General features: G+C 33.3%; 1 protein-coding gene across 1 annotated transcript; it reads left to right on the top strand.

The window, feature by feature from the left end:
- The first annotated feature begins 11,208 nt into the window (after positions 1-11,208).
- On the top strand, positions 11,209-15,801 carry LOC148625607 (uncharacterized). Its single transcript, XM_088569227.1, has 3 exons — positions 11,209-11,631; positions 11,993-12,097; positions 14,370-15,801. Exons 1-3 carry the CDS (start codon positions 11,303-11,305, stop codon positions 14,521-14,523), a joined length of 588 nt encoding a protein of 195 aa, XP_088425353.1. The 5' UTR covers positions 11,209-11,302; the 3' UTR covers positions 14,524-15,801.
- The last annotated feature ends 4,250 nt before the right edge of the window (positions 15,802-20,051 follow it).

Below are 20,051 nucleotides of genomic sequence, written 5' to 3'. Positions count from 1 at the left end.
TAAAAACGCTTTGTCCGATTTAATATGCACATTAACACTTCAAAACAACCTAATTTGTTGCATTAAGTGACTCTCGACAAAGTTTTGTAATGAAGACCCGATCAGAGGTTAACAAAATTACAAAAATGAAAATACCCAAAAAGCTATTGTACTATCATACACACATTGAAAGAGATTACAAATGTAACCCTAAATATGCTGAAAAGCAGCTGTATATTTACAATATTTACAACAACACTATTCACATTTTGAAAATAATGTTACATAAAAGTTTGAGATTGAAAAAAGGTTTTAACATTATTTCTGAAGAAAATATCTAATTAATTGAAAAACGTAGGTTCAAAAATTGTAATATTTAGAAAAACCTTGATACAATTAAGCTTGTAAAGTCCAGTTACAAATATTACAAACGTATACATTAGAATGACGGACGGACAGATTGCAACGATCTGCCAGATATGCTTTTGTCGTTTCTAAAGCAGAAATATAACGCAGTAATACAAAGGATTTGCATATTTTTTTTACAAAATCGGCTGAAAGAAACATGGAAATGACTGAGGATACTATTATTATGTTTTATTGTAAAGAATAATAAACTAAATAGTTTATATACAATATGTCCACGTCTACCTGTGCTGAAGCTTGTAAAGAGCTGTTTTTACAATTTACGGTAGATGAAAAAAAAAACAATTATAAATCGTCTCAAAGGCGTAAAGTGTTAAACAGCCCTATCGCACATCTCGATGAGAGCTTTAATTGACCATTCATTAAAAAAAGAAACAATTCTAAACAAATTCAAAAGTCAAACTTAAACTACGAAGAAAGTTTGCGATTCAAAATTGATGTATTTCACCTTATAAATATTGCCATCACATCAGCTCCCAATATTCCTGCAAAAGAGATGCGTATGATGTTTTTGATTTTGCATTTGATTTTTAACCTTTTGTTGATTGTTGATAATGTATTTGTTATCTCATTTTTTTTAAATACATGATGACTATTTTAATGGATTTTCCAAAGACTTTGAATATGTAGAACTACTTCATTATCCAACCAAATTAGACATTTTAAATGCCAATCTATATACAAATCGTTAACAGGCATCGCTCTTAAACCCCACCGAATAATCATTTTTCATTCTTCCTGTGCTATATTTTTACAGATTTGTATTTATATAGTAGTAAAAGTCAAATCTATAATTAAATGTTCAAAAACTTGTAATAATCAAGAAATTTAGTAAATAATATTTGGTTGTATACTGCATGTTGATGTGTTAGTTGAAATAAGAAGCAAAAACTATCACCTTCTTTGCTAATGTGAATGCTGCGGTTTTTATTAGCCGATATAGCGTGTCAACAACAAATCAAATGTTTTAACTTTATATATAAGAAGTTAGAGACTTTGGTATATGATAAATATTCATGATGTACGATTGAAGGTTTGACAGAGACATTTCAGAAGACCTACAAATTGTCTCATCATGCCCCTTTTTTGTGCCGCAAACGTTAACAGAAAGAGTAAAGCTACAGCTTAGAACAAGCATTGCTCACGAAATAATCAAGGAAACCAAGATTTAAGCGAGAATCAAAATAATATATTCCAAGGATAATGACTGAACAGGAAAAAAAACCACGCACATCAAAAAATAACCAAACACGAAGAAAGAAACAAACGTTAACGAGCAACCCGGACTTTACTGAATACAAAGAACATGGACCAGGTTGATTGATTGATTGTTGGGGTTTAACGCCCGAACAGCTATATTCAGGCTATGAACATGAAAAGGATGATAAAATGAACGTGAATGATGAAATGAAACAAGGGATGGGACACAAGGATAATAGGGTTGACAAATTGTGATTGTCACTAGAAATAGGGGGATGGGTAGGGTGCACAAGTAGGGTAAACATCCTCTGATTTACTAGAAATATCCGCCGAGTTGCTCATAAAATATATAGTACAGGTAGACGAAAGAGTAAGTGAAAACTATGACAGGGTGAACAAATCCGTTCCCATATACATTGTGCATGCACAGATAGATACACTATTATGATAACCAAATCGTTTTTATTGTAAATTCATTTTCTTTTTAACAATGCTTTTTGTCAATTCATTACATAAGCATTGACTCTAGTATAATACAGCAAAAACCTTATTATTATTCTACTTAAATTAATATAAATGTAAATGAAACGCAAAACGACACTATTTTTCATGTAAAAATGTAATGTCCATCATTTAGACCCCGAAAATTAATTTTCTTAAATGTACATGTATTATGTAGTTAACAAGAAACATAATAATACAAAACGTATTACAAAAGCCTTACGATTCATTTTTAAGGTTTAACTTGAAAGTAATTTTTTAAAAAGTTTAAAATTATACTCTCTTGCAATATTATGGGTGGTGCAGATGAAGCAGGACATGCTTACCCTTCCGGGGCACTTTGTCACTCTATTCTTTTTTTCTGGGGGGATTTCATATTACTAGTGTTTAAGGTTATTGTGAATGACATCTTGTTTCCCTTTTTCTTTAGTGTTCATGTATAATCTTTTTTATACCTATATACTGAGGCGTCATAGCTTGTATTGGACATGGTAGAACCTCTCATTCATGCATTTGGCCTCATATTTCGATTACTCTTGTATACAAATATTTTGGATTGATATCGTCCTATAGATTTGACTATAATGCTGCTGATAAAATACTACTCCTTGAAACACGTGTATGGCATATTGAAATTTGCAACAATTTTTATTTGGTTCGCTACATTTTATATGTAGATCGTCTGTGTTTCGTGTGTTCACGTTTAGGCAATGTTTTAGAATGTTTACCTAACTAAATCATCCCACTGCTGATGCTTCGGTATTTTTGTCTCTATACTTTAAATAAGGTATTCATGTTATAAAATATAAATGCCTTGATCTTTCGGTAGCTAAGTAATTTAGTTCCTTCACTTTCACAACGAATATTTGCATGCACAGTGATCCATATGTTTATCTTTATCCTGATGAATCATTTAAATTTTAGTTCCCTTGATTACTTAAGAGAGAATGATGACAAAGGTTATGGCATTATAAACATATATGTTTAATCGATTTTAATGTCCATATCGTCCTAATACAAGAAATTCCCCATTCATTTTTATCCATAACTTAGGAGAGGATCGAAATTATAAAAATAACGAGTATAGTTTTCAAAGGAAAGTGCTAAAATATATAGTATATTGCTTACAAGGACCTGTCCTATATTTCCCATTTCAAGGTTGCTCGTTAATCTACTTCCTGTATGACCTAGCAGTTTATAAGAGCTGCATAAATTTTCGCAACATATTTCCATGCTTCTATTTGAGAGAATGCTCTGATATTTGGAATATCTTTTGCATATTGCTTGACTTTTACCATGTCCCCACTTTCTCTTTCCTCGCTATTCTACACGTCGTAGTAATTTTATGATGTAGTGCATCGAAATGTTGTGTCATAGATTTAACTGCTTCAATAGTAGGTTATGCTAATGTTGTTTTTATTTTTTGTTACTCTGCTTTTGAATGTTCTTTGCTTATCGACATCCTCTGCTGTGTACCTTACCACTTAGTACGCTTAAACCCTTGCAATGCATAAGGCAAATTGAACGACGTGATAAATTTACAACAATGACGACATTTGTTCAGTGTGTACATCAGTTTATACAGCTGCCGAACAATTATTTTAACCATTAAAGAACCAAAATATTTGAATTTCATCCAGATACTTCTGATTAAAAGAAAGCACCAGAAATTGGTAAGTAGATATGTTTTTTCATGATTTTTCTTAACTTAACGGCTTACTTAACATACAAAATAATATTACTTGATTGTAGGATTCCTTTATGGTTATCAGGTAGGTAGGCGAAGAAAGGATATTGCAATCCAATTCCATATGAACAAGGGTCAAGTTCTTCGTCAAACACACAAATCCATCCAACATCGTATGGACATTCATACCATTGTGAACTTATATAAAATCGTCTTTTGATTTCTTCTATTCTGTGTAACAAATATTGGCATGTAAATATAATTTTTCAAACTATTATTTTTCGTTCTGATTCATCAAAAGACTGTTCATGTAAACCAAACAGACCCCATGATAATATGGGCGGTATATTTTATCCGACTTTTTTTACGCATTATCATGTCAAAAAGAACAGATACGGTTTGTATCAAAAGTGTATCACCTAGACTATATGTTGAAATCTTCCGAAAAAGTCATATACAATATGGAAAGATGTGAGAGTTATTATTTTTATTTTAAAGTTACTAACGCTTTCTTTACAATTGATTTCTTTCATACCATATCTATGAAGTACTGACTAATATCAATTTTGTTTTTAGCAAGTGTGATTTACGAAACTCAAAGATTGTAAGATTAATATTTGAAAACAATATTTAGAGTATGGTCTACCATTGACATATACTTAATGGTTAAATGGTGCACCGTGTTGGTAAAGATGAAACGTTCCTCGCACGTTAAAGAACCCTGCTGTGGTATTCGATAGGAGTAGGAACCTTTGCGCTCCTCCAAAGGAGGCTAAATTGCCCGACCCTACCCATCCTTTCCATTTTCTAGTGGCAATCAAAATTTGTCAACCCTACTATCCTTTCCCATTCCTTTTTTTCATTTCATCATCATCATTTCATGTTCATTTTATCATCCATTTCATGTTTATCACCTGAATATAGCTGAAGTATTGCTGCTCGGTCGTTAAACCCCAACAATCAATCAATGAATCGTTTTTTCTACACGTATTACTTTAAGACATTATAATAAGCTTTATGAAATAACTTCTTTTATTGCTTAATAAAATGATTTTTATCACCTGGTCCATGCTCCCAGTTTTTAGTGGAATCCGAGTTGCTTATTTACTTTTGTTACTTTGTATGTATGTATGTATGTATGTATGTATGTATGTATGTATGATTTTAGTTACTTAATGTTCTTTGTTGTGTGTGTCTGTTGTCCATGTCTGGTTCCCTTAATTACTCTTTAAATTAGATCAAATAAAGCAAAATAACTTCTTCGACTTATTTGTCAGTTCAAGCCTATTTATTAATATATATAATCATTTTTTTTTTCAGCCTTTCTTTTATCGCGGCAGAATTCTATTTCTTTTTAGTTTCTTTTTTCTCAGTTTATAAACACCCAACCATCATTACTTAAGATTGTAATGCGCAGTAAAAAAAGAATTAATTGATCCTTACGAGGAATTATATTGTTACTCCGCCATTTTTTTTTTTGCTAAGTGCCGATTCTTCACAACTACTTTGAATTGTATTTTTCACTTACTATCTCGACCGAAAAATGTAACTTCTCACGAATTCAAAACAAAAAACAAAAACATTTAGTAGAGGAACGATAACCTTCAGAAGAAATATAAGGCGGTAAAGGTTTTTTTTTTTCGTCAAACAACCAACAACAAAAAATCATCTTAGTAACGAAATCACGGCCGATTTGAAAATGTAAATATTGGCATCTGGATTTAAAATATCGTCGAATTTGAACAATTCACATGTAACTGAGAAGCCATTTTGTGTTATGAATGAGCAAGTCATTTAACACATTTTAAAAATCGGTAGGTGTCAATAAAACTTTAGAAAAATTTGTATTTCAAATTAGAACAATGTATTATGTATGTGATTCCGAGGATATGTTATGTTGCGTTGCATTTATGGCCATAGAGCCCATCAAAACTTTCTCCCGTTACTAGAGTTTGAAGATGCAGATCCAGATATGAAGTGAGACAAACTTAAATCCTTAGCCCTAAAGTTAATTGTCGTTAAGGACGAATACAGACTGTTTTTTGGGTTTCACTACTTTATACATATATATACACTTACCCTTCCATACTTAAGAAATTATACGTTGTGTCTGGCAACATGTCGTGGTATGTGCTGTTGACTAATCGGTCTGAACTAAACCATCTGGTGATTTTGTCACCCATTAAGTTATTAAATATCATAGCAACTACCTCCGCGCCGTCTTTTAACAAAGCATATTTTACCTAAGTTTAAAAAAAGTCAAGACTATTTTAAACTAACAAATTTAGCCTCGAGTGCATAATCAAATCAAATATATGCATTTGATATTCTAAATATCGACTTCATAATTAAGAAATGCTTTTGTATCCGAACTTTCAGAGGTTATGTGATACACAATCTTCACAGAGAACAGTCAAATACTACCTGCTTAACGCTTTGTGATTCCCATTTATCAAGGAGAGGATCTCTAAAATGTGTTTTACAGCTATTGGTATATGGGAGCCTGCATGCGTCCGTTGGTACTGGGGGTATTGAAGTCCCAATAAATGCCGCAAATGTTGGAATACCTATACCTGCTGTAGCTCTAAATACTAGCTGCCATCCATCTACAGTATGAAAAAAAGTTTTGTTATTCCTTTTATATAGGTTTGTGCTATTTTCTGTCACTAATTGGCAAAATTCCGAACTAAAAATATGAAATCAAACAGAATTGAAATAAAAAATAACCGTAGAATGTAAATACAAAAAAAGAAGAAATACCCGTTTTATATATATGTAAAGAGTTTACTTTGGTTGACCATCTTTTACAACGTTATAAGAGGACGGATAAAAATGAACGCGTAAGCAATTATGTTGAATTGTATTTTTTGTGAAATTGGTTTTTCTGTAACAATTTCTTCTCACAAACTATCGACAAATCATCCTCATCATTTTTGAATCACTTGAGCGTCGACTCAAGATAAGACAAAAAGGCGGAAAAATACCACAAAATTTCTTACTGATAAGTTATAATGAACCTGAAAAATGAAGTAATTTTATCTTGTTTCATATTTAATTGAACTTGAGAAAAAAAAATATGACATATATTGTTTTGTTTATTGCCATGAAAGACGTGTTCAATTATTTTGTTTCAGTTATAATTTTAAAATGCACTTACCAATGTCAGCAGAAATGACAATCCAGGACTCTAAATCTTCCATAGCAACGCCTTCATTAAAAGGACTCTTTTCATTCAGTTCACACGTGCTTGTATAGGTATTAAAACTAGCCGCTCGGCATATCGAATCTGATAAACACATACTTGCACATTCAGATATAGAAAACGTCGTCCTTTGTATATCGTATGGGCGCAAAAGTTTAATTCTTTCGTAAATTTTAAATTTTTCTATTTTTTTTATTCTTAAGCCAAGTGATACGGTTACTATCACAAATATAAAATATACAAAATAAGTTTTCATTACTACTGACTACGTTTCCGAAAGGACTTTTGCATATTACACGTAAGGCTAACTTTCTCAAAACGGACACGATTCATGAATGTACATAAATAATTGAAAAAAAAACGTCAACGCGTTTGCATTGTTATAATGCAGAATTCTCTAGACAAATAAAATACATTGATTAAATTAGACATGTAAACATTAAACATGTATATATTTTTAAATATTAACATTTTAATTAGTTGAACTGATAATGATCTAGCAAAAATTAATGCATTCGCATGCCGTGATGCAACGTACATTTACCATTTACAAATGACCAGAGTAGCCATCCAATTAATTAACTAAAAGAGATCTAAGATTTGTATGACTGCCGTAAAATGTATGTGACTGTCAAATTAGATCGTTTAAATTCTGAAAAATATATATATAAGGTCTTATATTAATCATCATATGTATAAATTACAGTGACATGAATTTAATAAATACGAAAGCATTAAATCTGCCAGAAAAACAAAAATATGCATTATCCTTTGTGATTGATTGATTGTTGGGGTTAAACGTCCGAGCAGCAATATTTCAGCTATATTAAGACGATGAATATGAAATGATGAAATGAAAAAAAGGGATGGGACACAAGGATAATAGGGTCGACAACTTTGATTGCCACTAGAAAAAGGGAGGGATGGGTAAGGTCGGGCAATCCTGTGGCGGATCGCAAAGGTTCCTACTCCTACCTAATACCACAGCAGGGTTCTTTAACATGCAATGAACGTGACATCTTTCTCAACACGGTGCATCACTATGGTTTGCGATCAGGTTTTCCGTATTATAGCCTGAAAACCCCAGCATGTAACACGCCAGGGGTACTACATTCCACCACATTGGGCACACATCCCAGTTGCTCTGTGGGCAGAGCGCCTAGCCCCCGGCTAGGTTTCTGAGCACTATTTAGTCGCCTTTTACAAGCTTAGCGCTGCTGCAGGCCTATTCTTTTAACACCCGGACCTGCACGGGGCCATTTTTATTGATATAAATTGGTTCAGGTAAGATTAATATTTAGTTAAAATACCATGTTTGATTGTTTGTTTGTTGGGGTTTAACGTCGGAGCAGCAATATTTCAGCTAAATTCAGACGATGAACATGAAATTGATGAGAAAATGAACATGAAATGAAAAAGGGATGGGACACAAGGACAATGGGGTCGACAAATTTTGATTGCCACTGGAAATAGGAGAGGTGGGTAGGGTCGGGCAATTTAGCCTCCTGTGGCGGAGCCCTATGGTTCCTACTCCGGGAGAATACCACAGTATGGTTCTTTAACGTGCGAGGAACGTGGCATCTCTCCCAACACGGTGCACCACTATTGTTTTGCGGTCAGGTTTTCCGTATTATAGCCTGACAACCCCAGCATGTAACACGCCAAGGGTACCCCATTCCACCTCCTGGGGCACACATCCCAGTTGCTCTGTGGGCAGAGCGCCCTAGCCCCCGGCTAGGGTTCTGAGCACTATTTAGTCGCCTTTTACGACAAGCTTAGCTTAGACCTATTCTTTTAACACCCGGACCTGCACGGGAGGAACCTTGTTTGGTGTGACAAAATTCTCGATATATGTAACTGTTTTTTTTTTTATTCAGGCAGAGTTCAACCTGTTCTTACGGGAAATGTGAAACGGACGAGGATTTTCATACATACATTCTTGTGCACGACCGTAATGTTATCTACAATATCCAGCTATCAAATTTGTACCAGTCGCCTACCCAAGATATTGCAAGTTTGTCAATTCTTATTGAGTACGAACAAGGCTTGTGTGAAATAAATTGTTTCAATATTTAAGTTTATTTTAACATTATTTTAACACCCCGACCTCCACGGGGCAATACCCTAGGTGAAGACAGTATACAATTTAACAATATTACTTAATATGTACCACAAAAATCTTTCCTTGCAATAACCTCAGTGCCAGATACACAATGCAGAAAGATCAGTTTGCGGTTATACTTTTTTAGCTGAACAGAAAATCAGCACTTCAAAGCTTGAGAGCATGACACTTAACATGAAAGATCAAAAACTTGTTCATATGAAAGACATGTCAAATATAATAATGAAGGCCATAAAACATATATATATGGTTCAGACTGCAACTTTGAATATGATTATTGAACCAAATTAAATACTTCTTATATCTTCAATCTATATCAAAATCGGAAATAAGTTATTCATCGCTCTTAAACCCCACCGAATAATCAATTTTTCATTCTTCCTGTGCTATATTTTTACAGATCTGTATTTTTAAAGTAGCAGTAAAAGTCATATCTACGAGAAAATGTTCAAAAACTTCAAATAATCTAGAAATTTAGTAAATAATATTTGGTTGTATACTGCATGTGGGTGTGTTAATTGAAATGTGAAGAAAAAACTACCACCTTCTTTGCTAATGTGAATGTTTCCGTTTTTATTAGCCGTCATAGCGTGTCAACAACAAATCAAAAGTTTTAACTTTATATATGAGAAGTTAGAGACTTTGGTATATGATAAAACATTCATCAATCATCAATCCAGACCCATTTTTTTTCCACATTTAATAGCTTAAAATAATTAACAAGCCCGGGTCGTAAATCCGTACCGGTTTTTCATCCTATATATCAAAAGTAGTTTCCAGTTAAAAACATTCGGTACAAGACAAGTTGTGACTAAAACAAAACAGGAGAACTTTCTTTTATTGCTGTCAAATACAATACCTGCATTATATGACAAAGCATAAACATAATAAGGTGTTATATGTTTATTTATCAATGATCAGTCAAAAACAAGAATCATCTTAAAAAATCACATAGTTGTCATTAGCTTATACAAGGTGAAAAAGTAAAAATGTGTTTGAGAAACCTGCAGTTCACTGTCAATCCATCAGTTTGTCTCTACAATCTAACTAAAGTTGTTTCCTGGCGATAAATTTGGTAACTTTGATAACTTTAGAAATTTAGCACTCAGTTCAATAAATAATTGTGTTTCCAATGTTCAATGCATATTCACAATTATTCTCAGGTAGACCCTACAAAACGTACGCATTCATTGTAACTATATAATGGGAACTTGTAGTTTAAAGAAATATGATTTCCGATAGCAAGTCTATACTATGAAAGAACAAGTAATTTGTGAGAAAATCTTAGCTGAACTATTATGACAATCCAATCTCTAGTGAGATTATTACCACAATAAACAAAACAAAATGGAATATGAAAGAAGTGCAAATATTGAAGAAGTCAACAAAAAAAGGTGAACAGACGTAAAAGCATAGATTCGTCTAAAAATAGAACCGATTGTACTAACTACAAAACAAACGTTTTCTAAAGCAAACGTGAGTTTAAAAGTGCACAATCTAGAATTAAATAAAAAACATAAAACATTTATGTACAAACAAGAAACAAACCGAAATCCAAAAGGACAAAATAGATTTACGTATGTTCTACAAATCTATTTAAACACATTCTGAAAGATAGATAGGTAAAACATATTGCAAAGGCCACTATTGTTTGTTTGTTTGTTTGTTGGGGTTTAACGTCCAAGCAGCAATATTTCAGCTAAATTCAGACGATGAACATAAAATTGATGATAAAATGAACATGAAATGATGATAAAATGAAATAGGGATGGGACACAAGGACAATGGGATCGACAAATTTTGATTGCCACTGGAAATAGGGAGAGATAGGTAGGGTCGGGCAATTTAGCCTCCTTTTGTGGAGCCCTATGGTTCCTACTCCGGGAGAATACCATGGTAGGTAAAAAAGGTCACTATTAATGACAACATCCGATTGGACATATTGATGTTGTTTACCTTTCCCTAATATAAGATACAAGATAACATATTTCCTTTTAGCTATATACACGGAAAACAAATAATCATATGTATCCTTAAACATCGTATTTATGATTTTATCTACAACACGAACTATATATAATGATTTCCTCAATTTCCTTTTATCTCAATAGTTAATACGGTAAAAACGTATGTTTGTTGCGTTCATTATATTGTTACATTCAAAAATACATATTGTGTGTAATTGATGATGATTTTTAAAGTTCTCATTTTAATTAGTCTAACTAATACATGTTTCTGCAATGGAAATGAAACATTGGATTCTACAGACGTATGGTTGAAGAGGAATAACTATATATTTGGCAATTTATTTTATACCGAAAAAGAAATAATGGATATGAAGGATAAAGTCAATAATATGGCCCTTGATCAGTTTGCTGTAGCAAAAATCACTAAAGCAAAGACTTTTTGGACAAAAATATCTACAGGTGTGACTTGTCCTAATGAAGGAATGAGACAGAGACGATTTGATAATTTGCGTCACTCGAGATCTACTTGTTCTTTTTGCTGCTCAACGTAAGCTATATGTACATTTATATCATTCACTTTATAAGATTTTGCTTGACAATTCACAAAAGTTCATATACCGTGAAAAGTTTTGTAGGACAAAAAACTAAAAGTGAACGATACTTTAAAGGGGACATATGAACATTTGTAATTTTTAAATACTTTTATTTAGTCTTCCTCAATCAGTTATAAAGTTAAATTGTACACTGGTCAAATGTATGACACAATGCAGTATCAACACCTGACCAATATCCATCGTAGGGCTGGGCTCGATGGCTCGTGATGATACATGTACAGCGAGCGATATGGATGTTATCATGTATTTTTTTCTATGCTACAGTAAATGGGATATGAATTTACTTTATTTCAGTGAGTTTGGTCCATTAGCACCAATAACAGTGGAATTCCAAGGAAAGAATTTCAATGTATATCATCCCTCCGATGGCTGGCAGATCCTATATGTTGGTAATTGCCCGTAAGTTAAGTTTGTTTTGTTTTTATGTTAGCCAGTGCAAGTTAAATGTTAAATCAAGGAGGTAGACCTGAGGTAATTGACATAACTCTTGAAATCAGTGGTATGTTTGCATCATGCTTAAATACATCAAAGCTTTCATGTGGTATAGAATGAAATCAATACAAGTTGCTTTTATACTTAGATGAGATTTATTTAAAATGCTTTACACAAACGTTCAAATGATTTGTAAGAGTTATTTCAGTACCCTAGAACTACCTCCTTAAGTTAGTAGACCCGGGGTATCCCAAATTTTCCTGACCCGTGCAGGTCCGGTTGTCAAACAAATGGGCCTGCAGCAGCGCTAACCTTGTCGTAAAAGGCGACTAATTAGTACTCAGAACCATAACCGGGGGCTAGAGCGCTCTGCCCACAGAACAACTGGGATGTGTGCCCCAGGTGGTGGAATCGGGTATCCCTGGCGTGTTACATGCTGGGGTTGTCAGGCTATAATACGGAAAACCTGACCGCAAACCATAGTGGTGCACCGTGTTGGGAAAGTTGCCACGTTCCTCGCACGTTAAAGAAACCTACTGTGGTATTTCCCCGGAGTAGGAACCACAGGGCTCCGCCACAGGAGGCTAAATTGCCCGACCCAATTTGCTCTTATAAAAATCTCTACTTTGATAAAAATCCTTTATTAAATTTTCGTACAAAAATGATGATTTACGGGTCATTCCTTTACAAGTTTAGGTGTGTTTTATTTATTAGATGATCCTTAGGCTCTAGATTGTGCTTATAAGTCAAATTTTGAATAATACTTAAATGGCTTCAATCGAGTACCTATTCAATACTATTACCCAGTAGCAGATGATGAATTAAGTGCATAATGCAACTAATGCTACAAGATAATATAAAGCAACTTTTTATTTTCTACATAAAGGGAAAACATTTTACGAGGCTGAACTTAGCTTCAAGATGAATAAAAAGAATTATCATAAGTAAATATAAAGAGTATCGTCTCTCAACTCTCAAAAGTTTGGGGAGTAATAAAACGGACGAGGTTATTGGTTGGTCTAACTTTATCTTATTACTTTTGATGATGTGGCATTTCAAAGCTTAATGTAAGGTGTGTTTACATTTGTTGGAGACCTTTTGGTGATCTCTGAAAGTATTTACTATTTTGTATTAGGTTATACGCTAGTTCATGTTTTGTTTTTACCATATCCATTCAGTTTTGTATTGTATCATTGCAGACGATATTCATATTTCAATTTGAATATTTTATCTACCAAATTCCCACCTAGTAAAAGATATAATTATCAATGTATCCATTTGAGACATTTAATCAATTTTACTTTCCTCGTTTTCATAAAGCAAAGTTGCTAAATGCTGGCGTCTCTGCACAAGACATTGACCCTCTTACTCGGAGTTCTATGCCTTTACCATCAGTATCACTTTGAAGCTTTGATATCAGGAGGCATTCAAACATTCGAGTGACTAAAAACTGTTCAATTTGGTTGCTTCCCTTAGTCCAAGTTTATCACATAAAGATTAAATATTAAGTATCTATTAAAAGGCAAACGTTGTTTTAACTGCTGTGTTTGAATGAAATGTTAATGTTGTAAATACGACGATATTTGTCAATTATATGTGCCGTATAAATCAGCACGGCATCATTAAAACATTAAAACACATTATTGTAAACATATTAAGTTAATCATATGTACATATTTGTACATCATGGGTAATTGTTTTGTCGTTTTTTTTTGGTTTTTTTGTAACTTTCTGTTGTTTTTTTAACGCCCGAGCAGCAATGTTTCAGATATATTCAGGCGATTAACATGGAATGGGTGATGATGATGAAATGAAAAGAGAGATGGAACACCAGGTTAATAGGGTCGACAAATTTTGATTGCCACAAAAAAAGGGAAGGATGGGTAGGGTCGAGCAATTTAGCCTCCTGTGGCGGAGCACAAAGGTTCTACTCCTATCGAATACCACGCCACGTGTAACACGCAAAGGGGTACCCCATTCCACCACCTGGGGCACACATCCCAGTTGCTCTGTGGACAGAGCGCCTAGCCCCGGCTAGGTTTCTGAGCACTATTTAGTCGCCTTTTACGACAAGCTTAGCGCTGCTGCAGGCCTATTCTTTTAACACCCGGACCTGCACGGGTCCATTTTTTATTGATATAAATTGGTTCAGGTAAGATTAATATTTAGTTAAAAGACCTTGTTTGATGTGACAAAATTCTACATATATGTAACTGTTTTTTTTATTATTATTATTCAGGCAGAGTTCAACCTGTTCTTACGGGAAATGTGAAACGGACGAGGATTTTCAGACATACATTCTTGTGCACGACCGTAATGTTAACTACAATCCAGCTATCAAATTTATACCAGTCGCCTACCCAAGATATTGCAAGTGTGTCAATTCTTATTAAGTACGAACAAGGCTTGTGTGAAATAAATTGTTTCAATATTTAAGTTTTTAAAACCTATGAAAAAAATGGAGCATAGCTGACATTTTTCATTCCGTCGGGTTGTTGTCTCATTACACATTCACCATATCAATTCTCGTTATATCGCTAAAACTCTTCTTTTTCATTGTATACATGTGTTCAATTACTTTCAAACAATTTACTACATGAATAGACGATATGTGTACACAGACAAGTGTTCCACATATGATAATCATATGGTGCTCGATTCATGTAATAATCATATAGTAATTATATAATAATTAAATGATATGTACATATGATAGTCCAATGGTTAGATGGATATATTTAGATGGATTATATAAATTGACTTTAAAATATATGATAATCATATTTGTGTGCAAAATTTATAGTGCGATGATCATATGTAAATTGAGACAAACGATAATCCTATGGTGCTTGGTTCGTGTGAAAATGCCCCGTGCATGTCCGGGTGTTAAAAGAATAGGCCTGCAGCAGCACTAAGCTTGTCGTAAAAGGCGACTAAATAGTGCTCAGAACCCTAGCCGGGGGCTAGGGCGCTCTGCCCACAGAGCAACTGGGATGTGCACCCTACTGTGGTATTCTCCCGGAGTAGGAACCATAGGGCTCCGCCACAGGAGACTAAATTACCCGACCCTACCCACCTCTCCCTATTTCCAGTGGCAATCAAAATTTGTCGACCCCATTATCCCTGTGTCCCATCCCTTTTTCATTTCATCATTTCATATTCATATTATCATCAACTTCATGTTCATCGTCTGAATATAGCTGAAATATTGCTGCTCGGACGTTAAACCCCAACAAACAAACAATCGTGTGAAAATCATATGATGCAAACCATATGATTATCATGTATGGCACATTTTCTTGTGTATACAATATGCTTTTTTTTTAATGTGTGTTTGTGAAGAAAAAGCATAATGTTGCTCCTTTGATATATTCGTCTAAAAATATATCAATCATAAATAAAGTTAATGCAATGTATCGGTTTGCTGTACACATGTGTCGAGAAAATTTAAAATCTCATCAAAGCATTAGAATCAAACACAAGTTAAATTCTGTAACCCAAAGAGAAATATTCATGTATGTAATATAAAAAAAACACCCATGACAACATACAAATAAAAAAAAGGCAAATCCAGCATTGCTACAAAAAATTAACACAATAATAATTGAAAAGAATATTACATATACAAATCACAAATAATTCAATTTTATTTAAATAAACGTTCAACAGAACTTGGACACGTGCTTGTCCTTTTTATCACCCGAAATTTAAATTTGAATATGTTTTATAATGGCGTTATTGCATTATAAAGAGTTTTGACATTGTAAAAAGGTCTACTGAAGTGTCATCGTTTTGTTACCAAGGATTTCATTACTTTTGTTGCCAGGGCCTTTCAGAAATAACTTACAAACGTGGAAACACTGGTTTAAAGCATTTGGTGATCGCTGATAGTATTTATATTATTTTGTATTCAGATTGGACGCTGTTCCATTTGTTGCATTTCACGATAGCCGTCTTTTATTTCTATTCTGCAAATCGTATTCTATTGTTGGAGTGTAAAATGTAAAAAAGAAAAAAACTTCCTACATTCCTTCGAAGTCATTGCCCGGCAGTATTTTCCCTCATTTTTACAATTCTATCTCGAATGGTTTAAACTTTGCATTTACACAATAACAATCATCCTCTTGGCTATTGGTCCCATCTCTATTCACCACTGGGATGTCCCAATAAAATCATAATTTTTAACTTCTGACATTACCAACTCTAATTATATATTGTGAATTATTAACTGTTTTTAACTTGGGCAAAGTTGCACCTAATAAATGAAATGTTAATGCAGCAAACAAAGTAACCGTTTATAAACCTACCCTTACATAACAGACGAACTAAATTTAAGTGTAAGTGTTTGTAAGAATCAGGCAAAATGGAAAAAAAATCAAAAACATGCATGTAAAACACCCACCATTCTGATAATGTAATACCGTATCACTCAAGGATACTTTCTTTATTTGAAAAAAACATTATTTGTTCTCTGCATCACTGGCTTTGCTCAGAAAATTAGAATCTTAGAAAACTGAGGTTTTTGACAGAGTTATTTTCTCTTGAAATGTTCATTTTCAGTGCATTTCAATGTAACTATAACTCAATGGTCCAGCATGATATAGAAAATCTTGTCGGTATTCCTTGATTCTGATATTGCAAAAGTACTGCAAATAGTCAAATTATACTATCAAAATGGTGGGTTTTTTTTAAACATGTTTTACCTACTGCCTGAATTAATTTCATGTTCATCGTCTGAATATAGCTGAAATATTGCTGCTCGGACGGTAAATCCCAACAAACAAACCTACTGCCTGAGTCTTACAGGGACTGACACTTAATGTTATTTAAATTTTGCTTATGGTGACCTCTAAAGTATAAAGTTCCGAATTAACATTAAACACAATGAATCCATGCTCTTCGTACTGATCGATATTTGCTTTTTTTTTCACACTGATAATTTTATTTGATTCATCCATAAATTTCCAATACAATGATCGTGTTGATTCAAAGTACTACTTATACGTAAGGTTATGGTATGTCCTTCATATTAACATTAATGATCATTTGGGAAAGGGTTTTCAAATGGAATCTAACAGTTCGTTGGTATATATATTTACCATGATCAAAATACTAAATTTCCAATAATCTTAAAAGAAAAGAACATTGAAGTATACAGCATATAGCAAATTAAAAAAAAGATTATCAATCCTTTTCATGTTCTACTATTGCTAAAACAAAATTTGTTTGGGTATACTGTAGGTTGATTAAAATACGGTCAGAAAAGATAAGTACAATTAAAGTTCAATTTTGTAAATATTTTGCATGCCACATATGATTCTTGGTTGTTTCTGTATAAAGCAAAATTTTGAATCCCAAATAATACGATACACACTTCGATCAAAAACTAGGTCCTGTTGCTCCATCAGAATCAATATAAAGTAATTATTTTTGTGAGTGAAATATATTAACAAGTACATAATAACACAGAATGTCATCCTTTTTTTTTTTGGAGATATTTAAAAGCACACTGAAACTAAACAAAAAAAAAAACGATGACAAACTGTAGACGAGTTTCATATAGCACACATATAACTACAACTAATTACCCCCATGAACAGAACTGCACCGAATCACTGAGTTGAGAAAGAGAAATCAAGGGAACCAAGATTCTAACGGAAACCAAAAGAATGTAATCCGGGGACAAAGCCCAGACACGGAAAACAGACGAACACAACAAAGAACATAAAGTAAACAAAAAAAACCAAAGCAAAATAATACATACAAAGTAACAAAAAGAAAATGAGGAACTCAGGTCCTAAACTCACTTAAAATGAGAGGATGCACCCGGTGCACCAGTAGGGTAAGCGTCCTCTGCTTTTCTAGAAACACAAGCCGAGTTGCTAATAAAAAAGCAAGTCCGGGGTAGATGAAAGAGATAAGGAAAACTATGTCACGTTGAACAAATCAATTTTCAAAGCTCAGATGGATACACATAACGATTAACGAGTTTATAATGACGACCATAAAACTTCTGTAGTGATGACTTCAGACTTGTAGCAACAAAAACCTGTTCCAGAAGCCTAGCGCGATACAAAAAATTTTGTGACATGAACACTCTATACGGAGGTACTGAAGGGATGTTGCCACAGATGAAAGGAAAGTTGACAATTCTGAATGAAAAGTCATCACGTTTGTCGTAAAGTTTGGTCAATAGTTTTCCCTTACCATCGATTTCAAGTGTAGGTCAAGATATGATGCCGACTTCACACTGTCAGTAGGATCCTTTATCTCAAGTTCTTTTGAGAAGATGCGATGTATTAAATCCCCGAAATTAGGATTTTTTTTTAAAGATATACATCATCTATATAGCGGAAACTGAGATTAAAGGATCTAGCTAAACGACATTTTTTCTTTCGGATCAGATCAACAATAAGCATTTTCATTTTATTTTTGGAGCATGCAAGGACTTCCGCGAGGTAATTGCAACAATTTCCCGAAAAATTTACAGTAATGTTCATTAAGAAAAATTCGGAAACTATAGGATGTTCAGCCGCTTACTGTTCATACTGTAATCTGTGCGAAATACTATCCACGTTTGTCTGACATTTGATCATAAAATTGACAGCTTCTCTCTGACCGAAAAACAAATCTTCACAGGAACTGTAACTGTAATTCTAACTACATATATTAATGAGTCAAAGATGGAACGACAGAATAAACTTGCAAGGAAGTTTCATTTTTCCAAATATCATGATATACTGATTCTTGTAATATAGGGGGATTACAATACAGTGTTACCAGATATATGAATTAAGAAAATAAATGAAATTCACTTATTCTATCAAATTTTATTATACTGACAACACTGGCATGGAATTGATTTGATAGCCTGATATTTTTTTTTTTTTGTAATTGCATGGGCACAATATTGTAAGATGCTGTTTTACACAGACTGAATCAATTTTACCTCTTACATACATGACTGAAAATGATGAAGATTGAGATATCACGTTATATGGACATCTGCTATTTAGTTCGTGTTGAAGATACCTTTCCTGAATTCTCCAGTCATAAAACCTTTTACATAAGTTCATCCTACAATTGTTTGCATACTTTGAAACAAGCTCTAAATATCCACGAGTTTGCCGGTTTATTCTAGTGATTGTAATAGTGACACTGTTTTGTAAACCAACAGAGTTACCATTTGTTTTTTTCCCTGTATCCTGTCTGTATTTTCTCAGAAACATGGGCATTTTCCTGTTTACATTAAACAAGAGGAGTTATATTGTTCATTTAAAATAGTTTTTTTTATAATATAAATTTATGAATTAATATCTATCAAGGTGTTAAAGCTGAACGATTTTTAAAAATTGTTTGTAATTTGCTCAAAATTGAACTAATACTCTTGAAGTAATACACGTTAAATTTTCTAGATTTCAATATGCACTCCAATCAATGTGAGTAGCCTTACCTACAGAATACCAATGCTTCAAATGGTATTAAATGTAATATGTAAATCAAGCAGGTGAGATTATCATATATCTGCATGTCATCTACATATGATCCCCAAATTTTCTATAAACTTTCATCAAAATCCCTTGAGCGGTAAAGGAGCTACGCTTACATGATTTTAACATATTAAACTCTTTATTTAAATATTTTCCCTATGAAACTCCCGATATTAATTTATTTTTTTGCACGTCTACATTGCATGCCAAAAACATTCTTAAAAGAAGTCTTCGAAATCGCTCGAGGGGTTTAGGATGAGTTAGGATGAAGTAAGAGTATTTCTTCCTGAAAATCCCCGAAAGTAATAATAATTGTCATGCACATATGATGTCCAACCTTTCTACTAAAATTTCAACATAATCACTTGAATGGTTTACATGGAATTGCGTTAAAAAGAAATGTGGATAGACAAACAAACAGAGAGAGTGAT

Source organism: Perna viridis, chromosome 2 (genome assembly GCF_037379345.1).
Source record: "Perna viridis isolate PV_CMFRI_1.1 ecotype Kerala chromosome 2, ASM3737934v1, whole genome shotgun sequence".
Taxonomy (NCBI): domain Eukaryota; kingdom Metazoa; phylum Mollusca; class Bivalvia; order Mytilida; family Mytilidae; genus Perna; species Perna viridis.
Note: the sequence above shows the minus strand (reverse complement) of the source record. Positions and strands in the feature narration are given on the sequence as shown.